The sequence below is a fragment of the Monodon monoceros genome, unplaced genomic scaffold (genome assembly GCF_005190385.1).
Source record: "Monodon monoceros isolate NGI ecotype Baffin Bay Population unplaced genomic scaffold, NGI_Narwhal_1 Super_Scaffold_5, whole genome shotgun sequence".
In the NCBI taxonomy this organism is placed as follows: Eukaryota; Metazoa; Chordata; class Mammalia; order Artiodactyla; family Monodontidae; genus Monodon; species Monodon monoceros.
The window spans coordinates 103252005-103278270 of NW_021703782.1; the positions used below are offsets into that span (position 1 = coordinate 103252005).

Consider the following 26266-nt stretch of genomic DNA (forward strand, 5'->3'; position numbering starts at 1 on the left):
ATTTCGTTCCTTTTTATGGCTGAGTAATATTCCATTGTATATATGTACCACAACTTCTTTATCAGTTTGTCTGTCGATGGGCATTTAGGTTGCTTCCATGACCTGGCTGTTGTAAATAGTGCTGCAGTGAACATTGTGGTGCATGTGTCTTTTTGAATTATGGTTTTCTCTGGGTATATGGGCAGTAGTGGGATTGCTGGATCATATGGTAATTCTATTTTTAGTTTTTTAAGGAATGTCCATACTGGTCTCCATAGTGGCTGTATCAATGTACATTCCCACCAACAGTGCAAGAGGGTTCCCTTTTCTCCACACCCACTCCAGCATTTGTTGTTTGTAGATTTTCTGATGATGCCCATTCTAACTGGTGCGAGGTGATACCTCATTGTAGTTTTGATTTGCATTTCTCTAATAATTAGTGATGTTGAGCAGCTTTTCATGTGCTTCTTGGCCATCTGTATGTCTTCTTTGGAGAAATGTCTATTTACATCTTCTGCCCATTTTTGGATTGGGTTGTTTGTTTCTTTAATATTGAGCTGCATGAGCTCGTTGTATATTTTGGAGATTAATCCTTTGTGCATTGATTCGTTTGCAAATATTTTCTCCCATTCTGAGGGTTGTCTTTTCGTCTTGTTTATGGTTTCCTTTGCTGTGCAAAAGCTTTGAAATTTCATTAGGTCCCATTTGTTTATTTTTGTTTTTATTTCCATTACTCTAGCAGGTGGATCAAAAAAGATCTTGCTGTGATTTATGTCAAAGAGTGTTCTTCCTGTGTTTTCCTCTAAGAGTTTTATAGTATCCGGTCTTACATTTAGGTCTCGAATCCATTTTGAGTTTATTTTTGTGTATGGTATTAGGGAGTGTTCTAATTTCATTCTTTTACATGTAGCTGTCCAGTTTTCCCAGCACCACTTATCGAAGAGACTGTCTTTTCTCCATTGTATATCTTTGCCTCCTTTGTCATAGATTAGTTGACCATAGGTGCGTGGGTTTACCTCTGGGCTTTCTATCTTGTTCCATTGATCTATGTTTCTGTTTTTGTAGACACGGGACTTGAAGGATACATGCAAGGTATTTACAGTGGCTGCCTCTGAGCACTGGCCTTATTAAGAGCTTTTCTCTTTTTCTTCCTTTTTTTTTTTTTTTTTTTTGCTTATCTGTATTTACCAGTTTTTCTGTACTGAACCTGTAATGCTTCTGTTGTAAAATATATATAGAGATAGATTATTTTAAAACTAGAGCTAACCATGATACTAAATGTAGCCTAATATTTAATGTGTTCTCCTACCCTGTTTGGTTTTTGGAAAACAATTTAAGTGACATAAAAATTTTTTCTTTTTGCTCTTAGTGATCAGCCTTTGTACCTTCTCCACATTTGAAGATGGTGAAGCTAGATATTCATACTCTGGCCCATCACCTCAAGCAGGAACGCTTATATGTAAACTCTGAGAAACAGCTCATTCAGAGGCTCAATGCAGATGTACTTAAGACAGCTGAAAAGTTGTATCGTACAGCATGGATCGCTAAGCAGCAGAGAATTAATTTGGATCGGCTTATTATAACCAGGTAAAGAAAAGGTTTTGAGGTCTTAATTGTTATAAACCACCATAATTCTGCTTATAGCAGTTAATAATTGCTAACTGCAAGTAAATCTGTTTCCAACAAAGTGCATGGTTTAAGATATTTTAAATCAGCATCTCAATGGTGAGTCTTTGTTTATTTTGCTTAATTAACCTATTAACCTAAGCACAGTTGTAGAGAATTATAACTTAAGCATTAATATTTTATACCATACCAGTTAATTTTGTATCTTGGCATTATATAAAATTGTATTATTGTAGAGAGTAAATTATCTTGTGTTCTGCTTTTCTCCTAATATTATTTAATATATACATTTGCATGTTTTGCTATCGTATATCTACTTTTCAGTTTTAGAAACCTCATTTTTCACTGTGTTAATACCTGATTGTTCTGTTGTTCCAAGAAGCAGTTTTTAAGTCTAGAAATAGTGGTGCTGTGGTATACTGTCAAGAAAAGAAGTCAGACATAGAAGAGTACATACTGTATGAGTCCATGTATATGAAGTTCAAAAAGAGGCAGGACTGATCTTCAATGATACAAGTCAGAATAATGGCTATTTCTCAATACTTTTCATTGAACCTGACTTAATATGAAGAATTTGTCCTACTTTTTGGTTATGACTTTCTTTACACATTTAGATGCTGGTGGTCTAAAAGATTTTAGCAATTCTGAGTGATCTCATTGCCATGACTGTCATCAACTCACATTTCCATGTTTTAGTATAGTATATTATTATTGTTGTTAACTTTATTATTTTGCCTCTTTGCTTGTTTTTTAGTGCTGAAGCTTCCCCTGCTGAATGTTGCCAACATGCCAAGATTTTGGAAGATACACAGTTTGTTGATGGGTATAAGCAGTTGGGGTTTCAGGAGACTGCTTATGGAGAATTCTTAAGTCGATTAAGGGAAAATCCTCGTCTTATTGCCTCCTCTTTGGTTGCTGGAGAGAAACTTAATCAGGAGAACACACAAAGTGTTATTTACACAGTTTTTACCTCTCTCTATGGCAACTGCATTATGCAAGAAGATGAAAGCTACCTCCTTCAGGTGTTGAGATACTTGATTGAATTTGAACTTAAAGAAAGTGACAACCCCAGGCGACTTTTGAGGAGAGGAACTTGTGCCTTCAGCATCTTATTTAAACTTTTTTCTGAAGGACTGTTTTCTGCCAAACTTTTCCTCACAGCAACTTTACATGAGCCAATCATGCAGCTGCTTGTTGAAGATGAGGATCACCTGGAAACAGACCCAAACAAGCTAATTGAGAGGTTCTCCCCGTCTCAACAGGAAAAGCTCTTTGGAGAGAAAGGCTCAGATAGATTCAGGCAAAAGGTTCAAGAGATGGTGGATTCGAACGAGGCCAAACTAGTGGCTTTGGTGAACAAATTTATTGGTTATCTCAAACAGAACACATACTGCTTTCCACATAGTTTGAGATGGATTGTGTCACAGATGTACAAAACTCTCTCCTGTGTAGATAGACTGGAAGTTGGGGAGGTCAGAGCAATGTGTACTGACCTCCTGTTGGCCTGCTTCATTTGTCCTGCGGTTGTCAATCCAGAACAGTATGGAATAATTTCTGATGCTCCAATTAATGAGGTGGCAAGATTTAATCTGATGCAGGTATGCTTTTGCTAGGCATTCAGTTTAAAGTCAGTTGATTGGGCAGTGGGAGTGGGGACAAAAAATATGGTGACATTATTCATATATTCTTACCATTCCTTTTCCCCAAACTGTCCTAAATATTTGCTTCTTACATTGTGTTGGTTTTTAAATGGAGTCCTCATACACTTGAATGCATAGTTGAATTTGATTTTCTAGAACATGCCCTTACCCCTTTTCCATGATTTCAAACTCCAGAATGATTGAAAATTGAGTGTCTTTTATACTTCACTTGGTAACAAAACCTAACCTGAACTAATATGAGGCTATTTATAATTGTTAGTTATTCCATTTCATGTTCATGAATATTCATGTTTTGCTGAAGGAATGTTAATATATCTGATTATAGGAAGCCAGCCTAAGTACTAGACATGTTACATGTATGCAGTAACCAACCTTTCTAAAATCTCCAAATTTTGGAATCTGAAACTCCTCTGGAACTAAAAGTTTCAGAAAGAGGATTTTTGGATCTATGTTAGTGCTTTTTTCCCTAGTCATCTGAACTACTGAAATCATGTTATTATGTCTTAAGGGATTCTTTTAATTATATCTTATCCCTAGAAATACTGTGAGGAAGAGACAGAGTTTATTTGGAATAGAATATGTCTTGTCTTTGGATGACTTTTTTTTTTTAATGATAAGCTTTTTTTCATGATCAGTTCTGTCATATTGGGGTGTTTAGAAATTAACTATATAGACATCCCTGAAATAAAAATTTTTTATCATCTCTGAAACACTAAATTTATTCTTATGATAATGTTGTTATAGTTTTATTTTTGTCATTCCATTGGAGGTTGAATCACATCTTTTCAAAAGGAGTGAAAGGGGGGATTGTCCTAGGTATGAAGATGATGCTGTATGATAATAACTTCCAGCAAAGTGTCTTTAGAGAGAGTGGATTCACAGTTCACTTTTGGCAGTAAGGAGGTGGCTCTGTGAATTAATATTTACTTTCAAAACAGCTTATGTTCTGAAGGAATTCTTTGCTTTTAAGTCTAGAAAAAAAATTTACCTTGAGTACTTTATGAATATAGGGAAAAGTACTTAATAACTTGAGCTAGTTTGAGTCAGCTTCTACAAATTAATTAAATTTCTAAACACATGAAAAGTACAGCAGCAGAAACAAAGGTGTGTACCTTCATTTCCTAATGTTGTAATAATATGAATTAAAGACAAAGCAAAATTTTCTACTTATTCTTTATAACTCAGCCTAAATGTAATAAAATATAGTAAAAGCTGACATAGACAAGATGCACATTTTACTTGGGATCCTATTTTGTATGCCTGGTCAGGTGGTGTGAATATTCCTTTTTTTTTTTAATTTAATTTTATTTATTTTTTTTTATACAGCAGGTTCTTATTAGTTATCCATTTAGTGTGTTAATATTCTTATGAAATAGATTTATAGAATGGAATGGAAGTGCTTTCACAGTGAGGACTGTGTAAGTGTCTACAGCCTATGTCTTCCCACCTCTGCTCTGGGTTGCAGGTTGGCCGCCTTTTGCAGCAATTAGCAATGACTGGCTCCGAAGAGGGAGATCCCCGGACAAAGAGCAGCCTTGGAAAATTTGACAAAGTAAGAGTGAATACTGTGTCGTGCGAAGTACTGTTTATAGAAGGTTCTGCTGAAGTATTAGTGAACCTAACTATTCTCCTTATTAAATCTTGTCCCTAGGTGATGTGTAAACTAAATACTCTTTTCAATTACCCTTGGTTTGGCTATAGAGGATACAGTGTTGGATCAGCAGCATTTAAAGGAAGATGTCACCTGTATAGCAGATTCACTTTGCTGTACAGCAGAAACTAACAAAGCATTGTAAAGCAACTATACTCCAATAAAAATTAATTAAGAAAATAAAGGAAGATGTCATCAAAGATTACTAATTCTCAAAAAATATATATATAAATACCAATTATACTTCAATTAAAAAAAAAGATTACTAATTCTCACTTATAGAAATGTTGAGGAGATGCCGTTGTAATGAGAGCCAAAGAGCTATTAAGATTATTTTTAAAAGTTTGATTTAGGGCCTTCCCTGGTGTTGCAGTGGTTAAGAATCCACCTGCCAATGCAGGGGACATGGGTTCGAGCCCTGGTCCGGGAAGATCCCACATGCTGCGGAGCAACTAAGCCCGTGCGCCACACCTACTGAAGCCTGCGCACCTGGAGCCCATGCTCCACAGCAGGGGAAGCCACCGCAATGAGAAGCCCGCGCACTGCAACGAAGAGTAGGCCCCGCTCACCGCAACTAGAGAAAGCCTGCGCGCAGCAACGAAGACCCAGCATAGCCAAAAAATAAATAAAATTAAAAAAAAAAAAGTTTGATTTAAAAAAACTGTCACTAAATCAAGTCTGTGAATATATGAATCAGCAATAAATGTATAATTTTAAGTGTATTTCATAAGTTAACATAGCATTGTTCAGTTGGTATAACTGAATAAAAATTTAAGGGACTTCCCTGGTGGTCCGGTGGTTAAGACTCCACGCTCCCAATGCAGGGGGCCTGGGTTCGATCCCTGGTGGGGGAACTAGATCCTGCATACATGCCACAACTAAAGATCTCACATGCTGTAACTAAAAGATCCCACACACCACAGTGAAGATTCTGCGTGCCGCAACTAAAGACCTGGCGCAGCCAAATAAATAAATATTTTAAAAAATAAAAAAATTTAATTTATCATACTTTGAGTAGGCTCTACATTCAACCTAAAATTCAAAGGTTAGATAGTGAAGTTTCCCTTCCACTTCTGATCTCTAACCTTCATTTCCTCCCTAAATGTTCTTCATGTTATCAATCTTTTGTGTGTCCTTCAAGAAGTCTGTATGTATACAAGCAAATTCCTAATATATTTTCCTAATTACGAATGGTAGGACTGTGTGCACTGTCTGCCTCATGTTTGTTTCATATACCAGAATATCTTGGAGATTATTTTACATCAGTTCATAGAGAGTTTAATTTTTTTAAATGTTGGGTTTAGTATAATTTTCAAGAAGAAAAACTTTCTACATGCTTGTCCACCTCAATCAGAAATTTTATTCCCTTTATTTATTTATTTTTAATAAATTTATTTATTTATATATTTTTGGCTGTATTGGGTCTTGGTTGCTGCACACAGGCTTTCTCTAGTTGTGGCAAGCAGGGGCTACTCTTCATTGTGGTGCGTGGGCTTCTCATTGTGGTGGCTTCTCTTGTTGCGGAGCATGGGCTCTAGGCACACGGGCTTCAGAAGTTGTGGCACGTGTGCTCAGTAGTTGTGGCCTGCAGGCTCTAGAGCACAGGCTCAGTAGTTGTGGTGCACAGGCTTAGTTGCTCCACGGCATGTGGGACCTTCCCAGACCAGGGCTCAAACCCGTGTCCCCTGCATTGGCAGGTGGATTCTTAACCACTGCGCCACCAGGGAAGTCCCTGTTCCCTTACTTTAAAGAGGAAGTATTTCACTGTGATTTTTTTCTCCTGTTTGGACAGAGCTGTGTTGCTGCTTTCCTTGATGTGGTGATTGGAGGCCGTGCAGTGGAGACCCCGCCAATGTCCTCTGTTAATCTTCTGGAAGGGTTGAGCAGAACTGTAGTTTATATAACCTACAGTCAGCTTATTACTCTGGTAATGGCTTTATTCTTTAATAGGACTTTCTCAAAAGTCATTTATCTGAACATGGGCAGAGTCCTAGATGAGTACATTGTGTGAGAAATATATATTGTGTTTGAAAAATTGATTTCATAAGCTAAATGCCCTTTTACTTTTGCCAGGTGAATTTTATGAAGAGTGTGATGTCTGGAGATCAACTGAGAGAAGATAGAATGGCTCTTGACAATTTATTGGCAAACCTACCCCAGGCAAAGCCAGGAAAAAGCAGCAGTTTGGAAATGACTCCCTACAGTACTCCTCAGCTGTCTCCAGCAACCACTCCAGCAAATAAAAAGAATCGATTGCCTATAGGTAAAGAGAATTTCTCATATTGAGGCTTTCCTTTAAATTTAATATTTCTTTCTTAGCCTTTGTTATTGCTTAGCATTTGGGAATATAGTTTTAAATAATTCGGAGAAGTTCTTCTCTTCATTTTTACTGGTGGTAGTTCAATTTTTTTTTGGCTGCCTTGGGTCTTTGTTGCTGCGTGAGGGCTTTCTCTAGTTGCGGTGAGTGGGGGCCACTCTTCAATGGGGTGGCTTCTTTTGTTGCGGAGCACGGGCTCTAGGTGCGTGGGCTTCAGTAGTTGTGGTATGCAGGCTCAGTAGTTGTGGCTCGCAGGCCCTAGAGCGCAGGCTCAGTAGTTGTGGCGCACAGGCTTAGTTGCTCTGCGGCATGTGGGATCTTCCCGGACTAGGGCTCAAACCCGTGTCCCCTCTGTTGGCAGGCGGATTCTTAACCACTGTGCTACCCTGGAAGCCCTAATTCAACTTTTAAAATTAAAAAAAAAAAATTGCACCAGATTAGTTAAGGTTCATCCGTAGGCTTAAGCTTTTTTTTTTTTTTTTTAAATAAATTGATTTTTGGCTGAGTTGTGTCTCCGTTGCTGCACGCAGGCTTTCTCTATTTGCAGCGAGTGGGGGCTATTCTTCGTTGCGGTGCGCAGGCTTCTAATTGCAGTGGCTTCTCGTTGTGGAGCACGGGCTCTAGGCACGTGGGCTTCAGTAGTTGTGGCTCGCGGGCTCTAGAGCGCAGGCTCAGTAGTTGTGGCGCATGGGCTTAGTTGCTCCACGGCATGTGGGAGCTTCCCAGACCAGGGATCGAACCTGTGTCTCCTGCATTGGCAGGTGGATTCTTAACCACTGTGCCACCAGGGAAGCCCAGGCTTTAGCTTTATCTAGACACACTTGTCATAATTAATTGGAATCATGCCACTTGCAGTATACTTTGTTTACTTTAAGTCATCATTTGAATTATGTACTGTCATCATTTGAATTATGTAGCCCTGTTCTTTCCACAGAGTTCTAAATAATATAATAAAACAATATTATTTTAGAAATTTCTATCAGTAAAGTTGAAAATATATAGTTACTATTTTTTCATTATTATTAATAGCCAGTCTTTTATTGACTGAGTTAAGATCTTTGTTATTTTATAAAACAAGGCAAAACTTCTGTTTTGTCAACTTTAAGAAATAGGTTTAATTAAGCCTTATTTCCTTAGTAAACATTTATCCATAATAAATCTATATAATCTGTAATAATATCTATATAAATCCACAAACAAATTGAGCATATGTATACTACGTACCAGGCACAGGGTAAGCATTTTCTAAATGTTCTTTCACATTTAATTCATGCAAAAAATTGACACAAAAAGTGGTGTGATCACTGTCCTGCAGGCGGGGCACTGTGTTCAACACTGGTGATACAAAGACCCGTAAGTCAGGCCCTTACACTTAGGTTAGTTGCTGATAGTCCAGTTGGGGAGAATGAGAAGAGACCAGTACCCTTCAGTGTACTGAGTGTCTGATGGAGATAAGCATAGAGGGTTATGGGGACACCTAACTTAGCGGTGTGGTGATGCTGTCAGGAGAAGAACCGGGAGCAGGTGAAGGCTGCACTTTCTCTTGGAGGATGAATGGAAGTTAGACAAAGTAAACAAGACACAGAGAGAGTGTTTAGACCAAGGGAGCAGAGTATTTTAGTGCCAACTTTTTAACGGTCGTGAGGAGCTCAGCAGCAGTTAGTGAGCGTGAATAGTTATTATATTTTATACATTCTTTTTTTTTTTTTTTTTTTTTTGCGGTATGCGGGCCTCTCACTGTTGTGGCCTATCCCGTTGTGGAGCACAGGCTCCGGACGCGCAGGCTCAGCGGCCATGGCTCACGGGCCCAGCCGCTCCACAGCATGTGGGATCCTCCCGGACCGGGGCATGAACCCGTGTCCCCTGCATCGGCAGGTGGACCCTCAACCACTGCGCCACCAGGGAAAGCCCTATATTTTATACATTCTGAAGAATGGGATTTCATTTTTAAACTCCCATGAGCTGATTTGTTAAGAATTGTCAGTTTCTTAAAATTAATCTACCTTACTTTTAACATAATATGGAATAATATTGTCAACAGGAATGTGGCATCATATTCTTCAAGTCTTTGGCTTTCATCATCTCAAAATGTCAATTTTCAGAATTACAAATAGAAAAATAAACTTGACATTGAATGATTTTTAATATTATAGGCTATTAGCACTTTTTTAACATGAAGAAATAAATGATTTTTGGTAAACCAGAGATTCTTTTTTCCATGATTCACTCGTGTTCTTTCGTTTCTTTTCATCCAGAGTGTCATTCATTAAATAAGAGTATAATGGAAAGTAAATTTCAAATGTTTGCCCAGTATTATTTTGTATAGTCATGTGACCTGGTCATTGAACTTATTTCATGTTTTAAAAGATGTGTCCATTATTCAGAGGGTTGATTTTCTTTCTGTTTAATGCTTTCGCAACCCAGGACAACAGTTCGCAGCCATAACTGTCTGGGATTCCTTAGCCACCAATCTTACTGCTCATATTATTACTCTAGTAACCCCTTTTGGTGGGTAATAGGCTGTTCCTTTTCTTATGTAACTTTTATTTAAGAAATAGTTTATGAACTTTTGCTCCATGTGCATGTTGCTTTTGCTTTATGTAAATTGGTACATAAATTTTGATTACTTGCATTTTTATAAATTATGAAGTTTGTTCCTTAAGATTCACATAGTTGTTCATAAAGTTGAAGTTAAGTTTACAATTCAAGAGAAGACAGTGAGGGTCAGCAAAGAAAGGTGTAAGTGAACCTATTTTAGACTTTTGGAAGTTGATGTGTGCTTTGCGTTTTGAAAGTAAGAGTGATTTATGAACTGATCTACAGCATTGTGGAGAGAACATGATTGTTCATAGTTCTGTCTTCAAGTAGGTCAGCTTTCACCGAAACTGAAGTTGAAAGACTTTTATTATAATTGAGTGTTTGTGCTTGATGTCTGCACTTTTATTTGCCCTGAAGGAGTATCTATTTAGTATTCTGGTTGTATTGAATCTTATTGTCCTCTGAAAACAACCTGACACTTATCACAGAAGACTAAAGTTCATAGAGAAATTGTCACAAACTATCTAAATCTTTCAGTTTCCAAAAGTTCTTGTAAGGGAATTCCCTGGCAGTCCAGTGGTTGGGACTCCATGCTTTCACTACCGAGGGCCCGGGTTCGATCCTTGGTTGGGAAACTAAGATCCCACAGGGCGCTCAGTGCAGCCAGAAAACAAAACAAACAAACAAACACAAAAACCTACCAAAAACAAAAGTTCTTGTAAGATCTATAGGATGGATTACTTTAGAAAAAGGTATTACTTATTTACTTATAAGTAGGGGAAAAATACCCCCAAGTAATTAGATCCTTCATTAATTTAGAATGTTCCCATAAAGCAGAAAGGAAACTTATATTCAAACAAAGAGAACTCTTCTGCATCTTTAGGAAGAGGTTAATACATTTCAGGAAAAACTGTGTTTTCAAAAACTGATTCTGGTTTTGTCAGCAGTTGCCGACGTGTATAACTTTTTATGGCTATCAGATTTCTATATGAAATTTTCTAATGCTTTTAAGTTTAGTTATTAGTATGGGAGACCTGTGGCAGTTAAATCATTTTGTTGGAGAAATAGTTGAAGATATTATACCTTGAAAAGATAAGGAATAAAGTAATGCTTTTCTTGTCACTCCCAAGTCTTAAATTGATTGGGACGTGTTTGCTGTTCTGCAGGTGTAAACTGTGTCACTCCCTGTCAGGTGAACATGGATCATTGTTTCTGTTGATCAGTTTTGAAGGAGAATTTGTATTAGTCATTAGTAGAGTAGCTGGGAAGATTTGGGCTTGTTTTTTTTTTTAAATTCATATTCTCACCACTCTTTTTGTGCATGTGCAAATGTTCTACATTAATAGAAAATATATTTTTTGTATTAATGTGCCATTTTCTTCATTTTGTCTTTTTCTCTAAATTATCTTACTTGAAATTTTTTTATTAGCAACTCGGAGCAGAAGCCGCACCAATGTTCTGATGGACTTACATATGGACCATGAAGGATCAGCTCAAGAAACCATCCAGGAAGTGCAGCCAGAAGAGGTGTTGGTCATTTCCTTAGGAACAGGTCCCCAGCTTACTCCAGGGATGATGTCAGAAAATGAGGTATGACTGTATTGTTACCCTTAACTTGTAGCTATTAATGTTAAGAACTTCAGATTCTTTTCTTCTCAGTAAAGGTCACTTGCTTCTGTAAATCAGTATACATTTAACAAATATTTTTCATTATCTTCAGTGGGTCTGCCATGATACCCCATCAAATGCTCAACTCGCTGTGAACAGTTCTGGAGGTCCTTCACATTAATAAACCTGTGGCACTGTAGTTGATAACCAGATCCATACCAAAAGGAATTCTCCTAATAGTAGTAGAAGAGGCAGGAAGCCAGGAAATTGTGTTATGGAAATTGAAGAGACTTTTCCAGTGACCTGTAGGAAATATTTTATGTTTCTTTTCTTTTTAATGATATAGTAGTGGTATTCCTGCTTTAAAGAGCCAAACAGTATTTAGAAATAATTTCTGTTCTTTGGCTGGTTGGGAAGAAATGGAAGAGATAATTGAAAGGAAAACTAAGTAAAATATTTTAAGGAAATGGGGTTGGGGATATGAGAATCAGTTTTAAGATATTTGTAAACAGAAGAGCTTGGGACAGAAGCAAGAGGAAAGAAGTTTTGACTCTCTAAACATAGGAGCCTCTTGTCATAGATTGTGACCTCTTGAGAAAGAAGCATTTTCTTACCTTCAACAGTGTCTGCTTATTATTCAACAAAGCCTATTCCTGGCCTGGGAAGAAGGGACCAGTTATAGTGGTTGATACAGTGATGATGGTGGTTGATTAAGTGGCGTGACTTGTAGGAAAGAGGACCATCAAAATCCACAGCCCTGTCCCCCCACACACATTCAAGGTGAATAAGCTGGCAAAAACTGTCAGAATCAACTTTTTGGGAACTCTAGAATGTAATAAACTTGTGGCAACCAGGGGAAATGCTTAATGAAGAAAAGAACTGCTGCGTTTCAGTAAGAGAGTCTGTGGCATTTTACTCCCCCTGTTACCGTCCCCCGACCCCCCCCACCCCAATGGCAGCCTTGAAGACAGCCGCCAGCATTCCTGCGCAGGGAAATATCTAGATTGTGGTATGATCCTTTTGTTTTTCGTCAATTCATACCACTCTCAAGGCCTTTAGATGGATTTTTCCTGAAGATTCATCGCACATTGCTCACTCTGATGAGTGTGAAGCCTCAAGTTATCTTACAAATACGAAATGTAAAATCTTTATGTCTGCATTTAATTTCAAGCAAATAGGGAAAAGATTCTATTTTTAAATGACCTTTTAAAAGCATCACATGAATAAATAGATGGAGCCATTAGAAAACCTTTAATTTACTTATTTAAATGCGGGGTCAAAACAGAGCCTTAAGGGTTTTCTTTCTTTTTTTTTGGCTTTGTGTTGTTTTTTCTTTTTAATTGAGGACACTCTTCTTCACATTCCAGCAGCAGCCTAGGAACCCAGTGGTTGTGAGTTCAAGTTCCAGGTGTGCTTAGTACATGCTGTGACATCCAGCAAAGCACTCAGTTCTTCATTAAGTTGGAGATACACATACAGAGCTGAGTTATGAGGTTTGTGGGGAGTGAGAAGTAATTGTTATTTGGAAATCATCTAACAGATAGAAAGCTCTGTAAAAAGGCAATGAGCTCTAAGCTAGATGTGGCATAGAAGTCATACTTCGGCTTCTGGTATGGACTTTGTGGCCGTGTGTATGGTGATCAAGTGGAGGTTCTAACTAGACTGATTAATTCTGGTGCCTACAAAATAATTTGTTTACATGTTTTTTTCCTATTAATTAGTTTATTAGCTTTTAGAAAAACACACACAAAATTAATATGTCACTTTACCGTGCCAAATGCTTTATGTGCATCTTTTTATTTAATCCTCAACAACTCCATGGCATATATACTGTTACTATCACCATTTTATAGATGAAGAAGATGAGGCTCAGAGAGCTTAAAATACTTATCCAAGTTTACATAGTTGGCCCATGGCAGAACTGGGAGGACCGGACTGCTGAGTCTGAAGCCTCCGACACCTGCAAACCTAATCACTGCTCATCGATGTCCAGTTGCCTGTTCAGTTGCTGAAACTGGTAGGGTGATGGAAAGACATAGGCTCAGTTCTTCTAACTGGTACACTTTTATCCCAGGGGTACTTAAAAACTTGATTGGAGCCCTATAAATGGGTTTTCAGTTAAAAATGATAATTTAATATTAAGACGAACTTAAATATGCATTTGCCATGGTTTGTTTTCTTATCAATAATCTCTCAGTTGTGATAAACTAATGGCATTTTATTTTTCAGGTCCTAAACATGCAGATTTCGGATGGAGGACAAGGAGATGTCCCTGTCGATGAAAACAAACTCCACGGTAAACCTGATAAAACCTTGCGCTTTTCCCTCTGCAGTGATAATCTGGAAGGAATATCTGAAGGTGAAGGGTTACTTCATTCAAGGAGTTGTGTGATTCAAGTAATATTTTGTTTTGTGTTCTTTAAAGGAGCCTTAAAAATTACAATTATGCCACCTGTGCCTCTCACTGAGGAGCGTAATGAAGTTTTCCTCTAATGATCTTGAACAGTTGGCTGTAAAGATTGTTTCTTTGAATAAAATTGACATTGCAAGAGACCTTTGGTCATATAAAATGGAGACGATCTAAGTCTGCTTTGAGACTTGAATAATACCAAGTTTTATTTCACTAGTATTAACATATACCAAAGCTTGTAGAGCTCCTTTAGAGGGATATAATGCATGTCTAAATGGAAAAAAATGGACTCACTAGTATTTCAGGGTGTTGTGTATACTGCTAATGTTTTAATGAAGCAGAAAGATACAATGGAAGTAGGATAGGAATAAAAAAAATTAAAAGGCAAGATTGTAAAGTGAGAATATGTCACTCCATGTGCTAGAACAAGCTTTTTTAATGAAAAAGTTTCAATTTGACTAACATTTTAAAATAAACATAAATGGTTATAACTTTTCCTTTTTTTCTCACTTTTGAAAACATAAGTAGTGTACATTCATTCTAGAAAATGAAGGAAAAATTGAACCATCTGTGACCTTACCATTCTGTTAATAACAGTTAACGTTTTGGTTTATTTATAGCAAAATTAGGCTTAGGCTGTTTTGTAACCTTTTTTTGTTTAACAATATGACAGTAACATTTCCCTTTGTAATTTAGCATTCTTAAATAACATGGTTTTTAATGTCTATTTTCTTTAACTTCAGTTGGGCATTTATCATAATTTAAACATTCTTCTGTGATTACACATGTAGATTGCTTTCACTTTTCAGACATTGTAAGAAGCACTGCAACAAGCGACCTTAGGTGAATTTTTGATTAGTTCCTTAGGATAAATTTCTAAAAGCAGAAATTCTGGCTTAAAGGGTATGTTTATTTATAGGGCTTAACAGCATTAAAAGCACTTTAATCAGTCTTTTTAGTCTCTTATAAAGGCATGAAAAATTACATGGTGGCTCATGACTGTCAAAAAAAGCTCACTCACAGTATAAACGTTTCTCTAGGTCCTTCAAATCGTTCTAATTCAGTATCCTCACTAGACCTGGAAGGGGAATCTGTATCAGAACTTGGAGCAGGACCTTCTGGGAGTAATGGAGTTGAAGCTCTACAGCTGTTAGAGCATGAGCAAGGTAAAGTGAGGTTGAATTCAGCTGTTTAAGCAGCAAAGAATTTACCTGGTTGCAGAATAAACAATCTGTTTCCATGTAAGTTGGCTGTGTTCAGTTGATTATATAATGACCATTAAACTTGCATTTACTCATAGTTCCTTCAGGTCTTAAAAATGTGTTTGGTTGGCAATTCCCTGGCGGTCCAGTGGTTAGGACTCAGCAGTTTCACTGCGGTGGCCCAGCATCAGTCCCTGGTTGGGGAACTAAGATCCTGCAAGCCTCGCGGCTCGGACCAAAAAAAAAAGTGTGTTTAGTTGCTAAGTGGATTATTCAGGCTAAAATTACATAGAATAATTAAAATGAATTGCTTGAATTCTGTAATATTTGGTGTTTCAATTCTGTAATATTAAATTTTTAAGGGATACTAAGATAAATACGCAGAGCTCAAGGAACTTAGAATAGGGAGAGAATGGTAACAAATGATTAAAATTATCATAAAAGTGCTTTGGCAGTTCTGAGTGAGAAATACATGTGGTTGAAAGTGTAGGGAAAAGCTTATTGGGAGAAAATAATAACCTCAAAGCCTGGCTGGCATTGCATTGGCTGAAACTAGAGAGATTCTAGGTGAAGGAATAGTAGTATAAGCAAGTCAGGCAGGTGGGAAGCCATAGTACTTACTCAGGAACTGTCAAGTAGGGTAATAGGGTGAGGTAAGGATGAAAAGTAGATGGATCCCTTTTGTGCTTTAGGATGAAAAAGTCCTTTGGATTTGTCCATTTACAGATCAGTGGTGGCTTTCACAGGAATGTTGAGGGCAGATGCCCTCAACTGGATTTGAGGCAGTGACTTTAGTGTGTGTAAAAATCACCTGGGGAGTTAGGGGGGAAAAAAGGCATTTCCCATGTCTCATTTCTAGAAATCCTGGATCAGTCTATTTTTGGAAAGGAAAAGAGTATTGCCAACTGGGTTATGTGTGGAGTGAATAAAAGTAATGCTATGTTTTTACTGGATCAGTTTGTCACTGTATTATTTAGGATTAAAATTTCTGCAGGTAACAGAAACCTAAAATAATATTAGCTTAAGATAGAGAGGATATCGCCTCTTTAACAAGCCGTCTAAGTGATTCTGATATGGGTGGTTGGCAGTTTACACTCGTGAATACTAGATTAAGAAGTGAGTGGGGACTTCCCTGGTGGTCCAGTGGTTAAGGCTTCACGGTTTTTTTGTTTTTTTGTTTTTTTTGGTATGGGTTTATCTGTTAATTATTGCCACAATAATGCTACATAACAAACCACCCCAAAACTTGGTGCCTTAAAACAATAAACATTTATTTTTGCTCTCAAGTCTGTGGGTCAGCCAGGTGGTGGTTCTGATTTGGACTGGGCTCATTCATGCATCTCTCATCATCATGGTTGAGTAGGGAGCTCTGCTAATCTTAGCTGGGGGTCCGTTGGTCACTGGGGAGCTGGCTCATCTAGGATGACCTTTGCTTTGTTCCATGTGGTTCCTCATCCTCCAGCAGACTGGTTTCAGCTTGTCCTCATGAGAGAACAAGGATGAGAGAGAGCAGAGGTTTCTAAGTTCTCTCTTGAGGCCTAACCTCACAACTGGCACACTTCCTCCTTACCTTTTGGACAAAGCAAGGAACCAGGCCTGTGCAAATTCAGAGAAAGGGGAATATATCCCAATTCTTGACCAAAGTCACACTCTAGAGGACAGGGAGACAACTGATTGCATGGATGGCCCCAGTTAATTTACTGGAAGGGGAGGACATATGCAGAACTCAGTTCAGAGAGGGAAAGAGTACATCCTTGAGGGAATAATTCAGTGTTTTAGTACTATGTGCTGAGTGTTAATGTTAAAATATGTAACTTGAAGTTCAAAGACAAAAAGGTCTTTAAAGTCAATATAAAAAATGATAGCTGTGCTACCATTTTTTAAGTGCTTAATTTTGTTTTTGATAGCTACAACCCAGGATAATCTTGATGATAAGCTAAGGAAGTTTGAAATTCGTGACATGATGGGACTGACAGATGATAGGGATATATCAGAAACAGTGAGTGAGACGTGGAGTACAGATGTCTTGGGAAGTGATTTTGACCCTAACATTGATGAAGATCGCTTGCAAGAAATCGCAGGTAACTGCTATTTAATGTCTCTGGAAGATTGCTGTTTATTCATATCCACCCACCCCTCATGGGAGGGAACTTCAGTGCTCTGACAAACATGGTGTGTATGTTAGCAGTAACTGGGAAACTGAGGTAATTGTATGTGACAAGGCATTTGTGTATTTCTTTTTTCTTTACTTAAATATAGGTAGTATTTTCTCCTGTCTACATTTAAGTGCCCCTCCCCCTACAAAAAAAGAAAAAACAGTCTTTTGAATCAACTTCTTGTCAATTCTTGTTCGCAGGGCATAGTATATGTTCTTAGTCTATGATTAGCATATTCTTCTTTTGAGACTAAACACCTTGCCCTAACATGAAAATTCTTACAGGTTATAGCCATAAAATCTTTCAGAATAATATGATACTGAGATTCTCTAAAAATCGAATTTACTTCTGGAAGGTTTAATTCAGTTCCAAAGAATGACCAGTTTTTTCTTTTTTCTTTTTTTTATATCAAGTTTATCGAGGTACAATTTACATACGTTAAAAGTTACCCTTTTTAGGATATTGTTCTGTCTGTTCTGAAAGATTCATACAGTCTTGTAATCACCATCTTTATTTTCTTTTTAATTCATGGAACATTTCAAACAAAAACAAGAGAGAACAGTATAATGCACACCATGTACCCATCACTCAGCTTCACCAATTACACATACATACATGGCCAGTTTTGTTTCATCTCTTCTCCCACCTTGTTATCCCCTCCCCCGATTATGTAATCACAGGTTAATCAGGCAGGTTCCAGACATTATTTTATTTGTAATTATTTCATGATGCATCTTTATTTTCTAAATTTTTAAATTTAACTTTTATTTTATATTGGAGTATAGTTGATTTATCAGTACAGTGTTGTCTTAGTTTCAGGGGTATAGCAAAGCGATTCAGTGATATATATATCCATTCTTTTCAGATTCGTTCCCCATATAGGTTATTACAGAGCATTGAGCAGAGTTTCCTCTGCTGTACAGTAGGTCCCTGTTGACCATCTATTCCATATATGGCAGTGTGCATATGCCAATCCCAAACTCCTAATTTATCCCTCCCCCCATCTTTCCCCCTTGGTAACCATGACGTATCTTTAAAAGGTACCTTTTACCAGTTTTTCCAAAGGTTCTTCATCTACTGAAATAAGATTGTTCTTTTATTAGGTTTAATCAGAAGTAGTGGAGCATTCTGAACTTGAATATTTTTAACACAGGTTTACAATAATGTTTAATCTTTCTATTTGTATTTTTAAGCAGTGCAAATAGATTTCTCAATTGGTTTTGCATTATTTTGTTCCAGATGCCAAAGTACAATAGTATTTTTCCTGGCAGTGAGCTGTATTTGGGCAATAAGCTGTATTTGCAGTTGAATGAGTGCTACAGAGGAGATGTGTGTTTTCCTGCAAATATATTTTATTGCTCTGAATATGTGGCTAATGTGCCAGAAGAGAACATATTTGGCCAGTATAACTTTCTATGGTTAAATGTCTCTGTTTGAGTGTTTTTAATCCCTGAAGGACTAAAATATTAGAGAGATATTAGGGACACGTAAAATTTGCTAAAAAATCAAGGTGAAAGCTAGTTGAAATGACTTGTCCTAATGATCTGTGTTTTCTCGATGGAGACTAAGGTGAACGGTAGGAAACTGATGAAAAGGAGCTTGTGTTATTGTGACCAAAGTGGGAAATTTATGTTTTTAGTGGTGTTATTGATTGAAATTACTCTTTCCTTGGCTTCTTTCTTGTGAGTAGAGAGATTTTGGTAGCTTAGTGTTTGGCTTTTTCCCATCATCACTGCTCTTTCCCTGAGGACGTTTGTTAACCCTTTACTCCCCACTGGTTATACAGGTGCAGCAGCAGAGAACATGTTAGGCAGTTTACTGTGCCTGCCAGGTTCAGGGTCAGTGCTTCTTGACCCCTGCACTGGTTCTACCATATCAGAGACAACAAGCGAAGCTTGGAGTGTAGAGGTATTGCCAAGTGACTCAGGTTAGTATGCTGTCATTGTTTGCTTTTTGATTTGCACAGAAGTTTTAAATGTAAAGTATCCTAACTTCCATATTATGTACATTTTGTCAGATACACATTTGACAAGTATGAGGCCATCACATTGCTAAGAATTTCAAATGGAAAATTAGTTTAGGGTATTTTCTGTCCATCAAGAAAAAATGCAGTGTTGGATGGCATAGGCTAAGATGGCAGGTGCTTTCTGACTCTGTTCAGTTATCTTGGAAGCAATCGTTAGTAACTCATTCAGGATTCTATGTGGGACATTGAGTTCAGTATCTCCCACTAACTTATCACAACCACTCTGAGTGGTTGGATGCCTGGTAAGCATGTTTAGATTTGGAGAACTTGACCCAAAGATACCTAATGTATTTTTGAAATGCATTGACATTGAGGCTCTGGAATCCTGAGAATTATTTTGTGCAGGATTATTATAAACATATAAAGTATTTTGTACTTTCTGTTATGTATTGCATTTCTGCTTTTTTTCTGATTATGAATATAAATCCTTGTCATCAACTAAATGTCAGCTACCAGAATGCAAATATAAGTAACTATATATCTGAATTACCTTCTTTTTGATCGCTTGGCTCAAGAATAATGAAGCAACCTTGATATGTGTTTTTTAATGTTACCACATTCAGACATGCTAACCTTTACATAAGGAGACAGTAGGATTAGCTCAGTATTGAACATCCATAGGAGTTAATTTTTAGAAAGTGGTTGATTTAATGCTAAGCTGTTCTGTATTCTCTTGTTTAGTTTACTTGTTAACCAATAGAATACTGTATGAGATTAGTGATCTGGAAGCAGAGTTTTCATCTGTGCACAGTGAACTGGCCTGTATTAGGATGAAAATCACAACCTAGACCTCTTTAACACTTGATCTAACTAACTTTGCTAACTGGCCCAGACTTAAAAGTCTATTTACACTGATTTCATTCATGCCCTTGGTAGCTTTCTTCATCTGGGTTGCAAAAGCTGAAACTGTGATGTGCTAGTAGAATCACTAATGTGACACCTCACTTTTTCTGTTTAGAGGCCCCAGATCTAAAGCAGGAGGAGCGACTGCAAGAACTGGAGAGCTGTTCAGGACTGGGTAGCACATCTGATGATACGGATGTCAGGGAGGTCAGTTCCCGCCCCAGCACACCAGGCCTCAGTGTTGTGTCGGGTATGTCTGGCTTGTTTTAAGGAATAAGGATTTGAAGGTGTGTTCCCACCTCCCCATTTATAAAGTTGATAGCAAAGAGATGTATTTTATTTAAGATCTGAGTAATTTCCAGTAAACTTATTTCTGTGGGACCTGACATCTATGAGAAGTTAATGTGTGCCATTATAGAGCCTGTCAAAGTAGTTGACAAATGGTCTGTGTGTGTTCCCTCTATAACTCTATCTGTTCTAGCTTGGTAACCTCTGCTACTGTATTTAGACATCACATGATAATTCTGATTATGTTGTACAAATCAAGGTAAATATATTTAAGCAATTGTACAATAAAGGATATAATACCAAACAACTCAACATGTAAAGAACTGAGACACAAAAAATGTGAGAATGTATACATTTCTCCAAACTTCATATACTTTTTGTGTAGTTATTTTGTTCTTGCTGTTTATTTTTTACCATTTTTTTTAAAGGCATAAGTGCAACCTCTGAGGATATTCCCAATAAGATTGAAGACCTGAGATCTGAGTGCAGCTCTGATTTTGGGGGTAAAGATTCTGTCACTAGTCCAGACATGGATGAAGTAACTCATGGTAAGAAGGGGAAATGAGAATGACTTTTAGAAATGATCACATCCATGGCTGAAACTGGCAGCCTTTGACACACTGCTGGTGATAGTATCAACTGTTGCAGCACTTCAGGGTGTAGTTTGGCAATATGTGTGTAAGGCCTTAAAATAAGGTTCACATGCTAAATTTGGTTCAGTTAGCACACTTCAGGAATCAGTCATAAGGAAACAGTTCATGTATGGAGAAAGTCTTATGCACAAAGATGTTCTTCATAATATTTATATTGGCAGAAAATTAGAACCAACCTAAGAACTGAAAAATAGAATGGCTAAGTGAATTTTGATGTAACCACTTATTAGAACTTATACAGCTATTTTTAAAATGCTTTAAAGAATATGAAATAATTTGGAGAAATACCTAGAACATAATACCACTTGGAAATTTTATTTTTAAAGAATTTTATATAGAAGATAATAAAATGTTAAAAAACCTATCCTAAAGAAAGCACTGGGAAGAAGTACCAGTGTGCTAGTAAGTAGTGGTTTTATATATTGGGCGCTGGGTTTGAAGTACTTTTTTTGTTTTGTTTCATTTTTTACATTTTTGTTTATTCTAAATCAAAGATTTTTATCCTCAACACTATGGACATTTGGGACCAGGTAATTCTTTGTTGTGGGGGCCTGTCCTGTGCATTGTAGGATGTTTAGCAGCCTCTCTGTCCTCTGTCAGAAGCACACCATCCCCCTCCCTCTCGTGCAGCGATGAAAACTAAAAATGTCCCCAGACATTGCCAAATGATCCCTTAGGGGGCAAAATAGCCCCAGCTGAGAACCACTGTTCTAAACCAGCAGTTTTCAAGTGTAGTGTCCATGGACCACTGAGGGCCCTTAAGACATTTCTTGGGGGCTGGGGAGGTATGAGGTCAAAACTGTTTTCACGGTAATAAAAGGTTATTGTCCCTTCTACCATATTGACATTGCAAAGGTGGGTAAATTTGCTGAGACCTTAGCATGAAGCAAGGCAATGGCACCAGACCAGACTAGCAGTCACTGTATTCTTCTCTCACAGTTTAAAAAAAAACAGCAAACTTTACTTATGAATGTCTTTGATGAAGCGGTAAAAATTATTTAATGCTATATCTCAACCCTTGAGTACGCATCTATCTAATATTGTGAAGGACTAGGAAGTACCCCTAACGCATTTCTGCTGCATTCTGAAATACGATGAAGTGTCTCAAGGAAAAGCACTTACATGATTGAGTTGAGAGCTAACTAAGTAGCTGTTTTTTTTTCTTGTTTGTTTTTCATGAAATACCATTTTTACTTGAAAGAATGACAAACTGTAGTTATTCATACTTGGATATTTGGCAGGCATTTCTTGAAAATTAACAAAATGAGCCTGTCATTTCAAGGAAAACAACTGACAGGACAGAGTTTGTTGCCAATGATAAAATCCAAGCTTACAGATAAAAATTAGAATTTTGGAAAACTCGTGTCTACCTCCACGAGCTTGACAACTTCCTGCTAGTTAAAAACTTTTCTGGTGAGATGGGTGGTGATATCAAGAATGTCATTTTTTTTTTGATGTTACATGATGAAATGTGTCAACATTTGGAAGATCTGCATATCTAATTGAACCAGTATTTTCCACATGATCAATGTATGATGTTACAAAATCACGCTTGGGTAAAAGATCCATTCAAAGTGCAAGACAGACCAGTTAAATTTTAATGTAACAGAGACATTAGAGTGATTTGGTTTCAGATTCCAAATGGTAGCTAATCTTTAAAAAACTACTACTAAAAAAAAAAAAAAAAAAACTACTACTTAGCAAGATTTGGTAGAGTATGAAAGAATAATATCCACAATTTTCTGAAAAGGCTGTTAAAATATTGTCTCTTTTCTACCTGCATATCTTTGTGAGATCAGCTTTTCTTTATATATACTTTAACCAAAACAACATGTGCAACAGATTGAAAGCAGAAGCAGGTATGAGAATCTAGCTGTGTTCTATAAAGTTATACATTGAAGGAACTTGCAAAAATGTAGAAGTGTCACTCTTCTGGCTTATTATTTTGGAAAATATAATTATTTAAAAGGGTTATTTGTGTTACCATTTAATAAGTATATTTAAATGAATTAACATAAAATTTTAATATAAAATTTATTAAATGTTTAAAATTTTTATTTATATATTCTTTTCAGTTTTAATTTCTAATATGGTAAATATCATTAGATATAACCAACATAAGTACGCTTTTAGGGTCAACAAATTTTAAGAATGTGAAAGTGTCCTAAGACCAAAATTTTGAGAACTGATATTCTAAACTATCTTTCATAATGATACACTATTTCTAATTTTTTTAAATGAAGGTAATTATAAGACACAGAACAAAAGGAAAATCAAATGGCAAAATAGTACTATTATTCATTATCAAAAAAGAGCTCGGACTCAAAAAGTTTAGAGGAATGGTTTCTTTTATATATTTGTAAGTTTTAGTCTCTGCATATTTTAATATCTCTGATTTTGGTTGTTTATAGACATATGCTTAGAGGAGTCATCTTTTACTCTGTAGTTTTAAAATATTGTACTTTAGCAGTTCAAGTTTGTTTTGTAGTATAATGTAGTATTACTCATTTTTTAAATAAATTTATTTATTAATTAATTTATTTATTGGCTGCGTTGGGTCTTCGTTGCTGTGCGAGGGCTTTCTCTAGTTGCGGCGAGCAGGGGCTACTCTTCGATGCGGTGTGCAGGCTTCTCATTGCAGTGGCTTCTCTTGTTGCGGAACACAGGCTCTAGGCACGCAGTCTTCAGTACTTGTGGCACGCGGGCTCAGTAGTTGTGGCGCATGGGCTTAGTTGCTCCACAGCATGTGGGATCTTCCCAGACCAGGGCTCGAACCCATGTCCCCTGCATTGGTAGGGGGATGCTTAACCACTGCACCACCAGGGAAGTCCCGTATTACTCATTTTTGTTATGAGTTCTCTTATAAATTGTCTTTTGCTGAGAGCAATATTAGAATTTCAAATTTTACAACTTTTTATTTATACTCCTTCTATAGGTAGTATTGCCCCTAGTTTTATAGGTGGAGGGAAGGTGAGATTCAGGGAACTTGTGACATTCTGAAAATTTTGATGATTTACATCTTCTGGCTCTGCTCTTTGCATTAACCATAGTACAGTTTGGCCATTAGAAGTAATAGGCAGTGGATACTAGACTACTTAAATGTAATTAAAATCCATGTAAATATGTAGACAAAAACATAAAATGAATTTGAGGTAAGCAGAATATGCTATTTATTAGATCATGTTTTTTCTGATATGGCCCTCAAGTTGTAATTGGTCAAAAAGGAAGACTGTGGAAGAGAACCTTTTTCACAGTGTTGTAACTCCTACTGAGTCATGAGTTCTGACTTGGTCACACAGTTTGCCCATCTCTTTTAGGTGCCCACCAGCTGACCTCTCCTCCTTCTCAGTCAGAGTCTCTCCTTGCCATGTTTGATCCACTGTCTTCACATGAAGGTAAAGTAGTCAAATGAACTTTTTGACTCTTGTTTTATCATGGACAGAAGAACAAAACCAGAACCTTTTGTTGGACTTTGTTGTGTCTCAGCTGCAGACTTTTTTTCTGTGTTCCAGGGGCTTCTGCTGTAGTAAGGCCAAAGGTTCACTATGCCAGGCCATCACATCCACCACCAGATCCCCCAATCCTGGAAGGAGCTGCAGGAGGAAACGAGGCCAGGTTGCCAAACTTCGGTTCCCATGTCTTAACTCCAGCTGAGATGGAGGCATTTAAGCAAAGGCATTCTTACCCTGAGAGATTAGTTCGCAGCAGGAGCTCTGATATAGTGTCTTCTGTCCGGCGACCTATGAGTGACCCCAGCTGGAACCGACGTCCAGGGAATGAAGAGCGAGAACTCCCCCAAGCCGCAGCCATTGGTGCTACTTCTTTGGTGGCTGCACCTCATTCATCATCTTCATCCCCGAGTAAGGACTCCTCAAGAGGAGAGGTATGGGACGCAGGCCTTGTAGAAGAACTTGCTAATTATGGTCAGCTTTAGTGTTCCATCTGCCTAGTTCTCTTGATACCTGAAATTAGTGTGGAATACATAAATCTACGATGAAGGGTGGACAGTAGTCATGATTAAAGGTGATTTGTCAATCCTATATGTCCACGACCGTAACCCATTAAAAAGCCTTTACTTTGGTTTTGTAATAATGTATCTTGCATTTTTATAATACTTTTAACTTTCCTCCAAGCAATTTCGTATCTCATTTAAACCTCACAGTTTCCTTCAGAAATGATTAGAGGAAGTACTTTTTTTCCAGTGCGTTATTATTTTTAATTTTGAAACAATCACAGAGTTACTAAAAAGTTGGAAGTAGATACAAAGAACCTCCCCCGCAACCATGTGAGAGTAAGTTGCCAACCTGATGCTCCAATGCTCCATCATCTATGAATACTTTAGTGTAAGTTTCCTACAAGCAAGCACCTTCCCCTACACATCATAGTACAACCATCAACATCAGGAAATTAAAATTCATACATTAATAATAATGTATCAGGGCTTCCCTGGTGGCGCAGTGGTTGAGAGTCCGCCTGCTGATGCAGGGGACACGGGTTCGTGCCCCAGTCCCGGAGGATCCCACATGCCGCGGAACGGCTGGGCCCATGAGCCATGGCTGCTGAGCCTGCGCGTCCGGAGCCTGTGCTCCGCAGTGGGAGGGGCCGCAGCAGTGAGAGGCCCGCGTACCGCAAAAAATAAAAATAAAAATAAAATAAAATAATAATGTATCAATACATTAATGATAATTTTCATACCCCATTCATGTGTCTCCTGTTGTCCCAGTAACATTCTTTATAGTGAAAGGATCCCATTCAAAGTCACATCTTGTATTTAGTTGTCATGTCTTTTTAGTCTTTCTTTCTTTCTTTTTGGCTGTGTTGGGTCTTCGTTGTTGCGCATGGGCTTTCTCTAGTTGCAGCGAGTGGGGGCTTCTCTTTGTTGTGGAGCATGGGCTCCAGGCGTGCAGGCTTAAGTAGTTGTGGCATGTGGCCTCAGTAGTTGTGGCTCGTGGGCCCTAGAGCGCAGGCTCGGTAGTTGTGGTGCATGGGCTTAGTTGCTCTGTGGCATGTGGGATCTTCCTGGACCAGGGCTCGAACCCGTGTCCCTTGCATTGGCAGGCGGATTCTTAACCACTGCACCACCAGGGAAGTCCCTTTAGTCTCTTTTAGTCTAGGACATTTCCTCAGTTTCTCCTTGACTTTCACGACCTTTATACTCTTTTTAAAAAATTTTATTTATTTATTTATTTATGGCTGCATTGGGTCTTCGTTGCTGTGTGCGGGCTTTCTCTAGTTGCAGTGAGTGGGGGCTAGTCTTGGTTGTGGTGCACGGGCTTCTCATTGTGGTGGCTTCTCTTGTCGCAGAGCA

The 26266-nt window shown here is 37.7% G+C and overlaps 1 protein-coding gene across 6 annotated transcripts in view; it reads left to right on the forward strand.

The window, feature by feature from the left end:
* The window catches only part of GAPVD1 (GTPase activating protein and VPS9 domains 1), a 70149-nt gene that overhangs the window by 24155 nt on the left and 19728 nt on the right, over positions 1-26266 (forward strand). The window contains exons 2-15 of one of the 6 annotated variants that reach the window (XM_029202520.1): positions 1349-1566; positions 2360-3203; positions 4732-4818; positions 6710-6844; positions 6991-7180; positions 11202-11362; positions 13610-13739; positions 14831-14956; positions 16900-17073; positions 18935-19075; positions 20133-20267; positions 20734-20853; positions 24276-24353; positions 24471-24841. In XM_029202520.1, coding sequence (XP_029058353.1) covers positions 1382-1566; positions 2360-3203; positions 4732-4818; positions 6710-6844; positions 6991-7180; positions 11202-11362; positions 13610-13739; positions 14831-14956; positions 16900-17073; positions 18935-19075; positions 20133-20267; positions 20734-20853; positions 24276-24353; positions 24471-24841 — 2877 coding nt within the window. In that variant the 5' untranslated portion in view covers positions 1349-1381. Of the gene's footprint in view, positions 1-1348; positions 1567-2359; positions 3204-4731; positions 4819-4839; positions 5290-6614; positions 6845-6990; positions 7181-11201; positions 11363-13609; positions 13740-14830; positions 14957-16899; positions 17074-18934; positions 19076-20132; positions 20268-20733; positions 20856-24275; positions 24354-24470; positions 24842-26266 lie in introns of those variants that run through there. The other 5 variants (XM_029202523.1, XM_029202521.1, XM_029202526.1 and 2 more) reach the window with 5 other exon arrangements.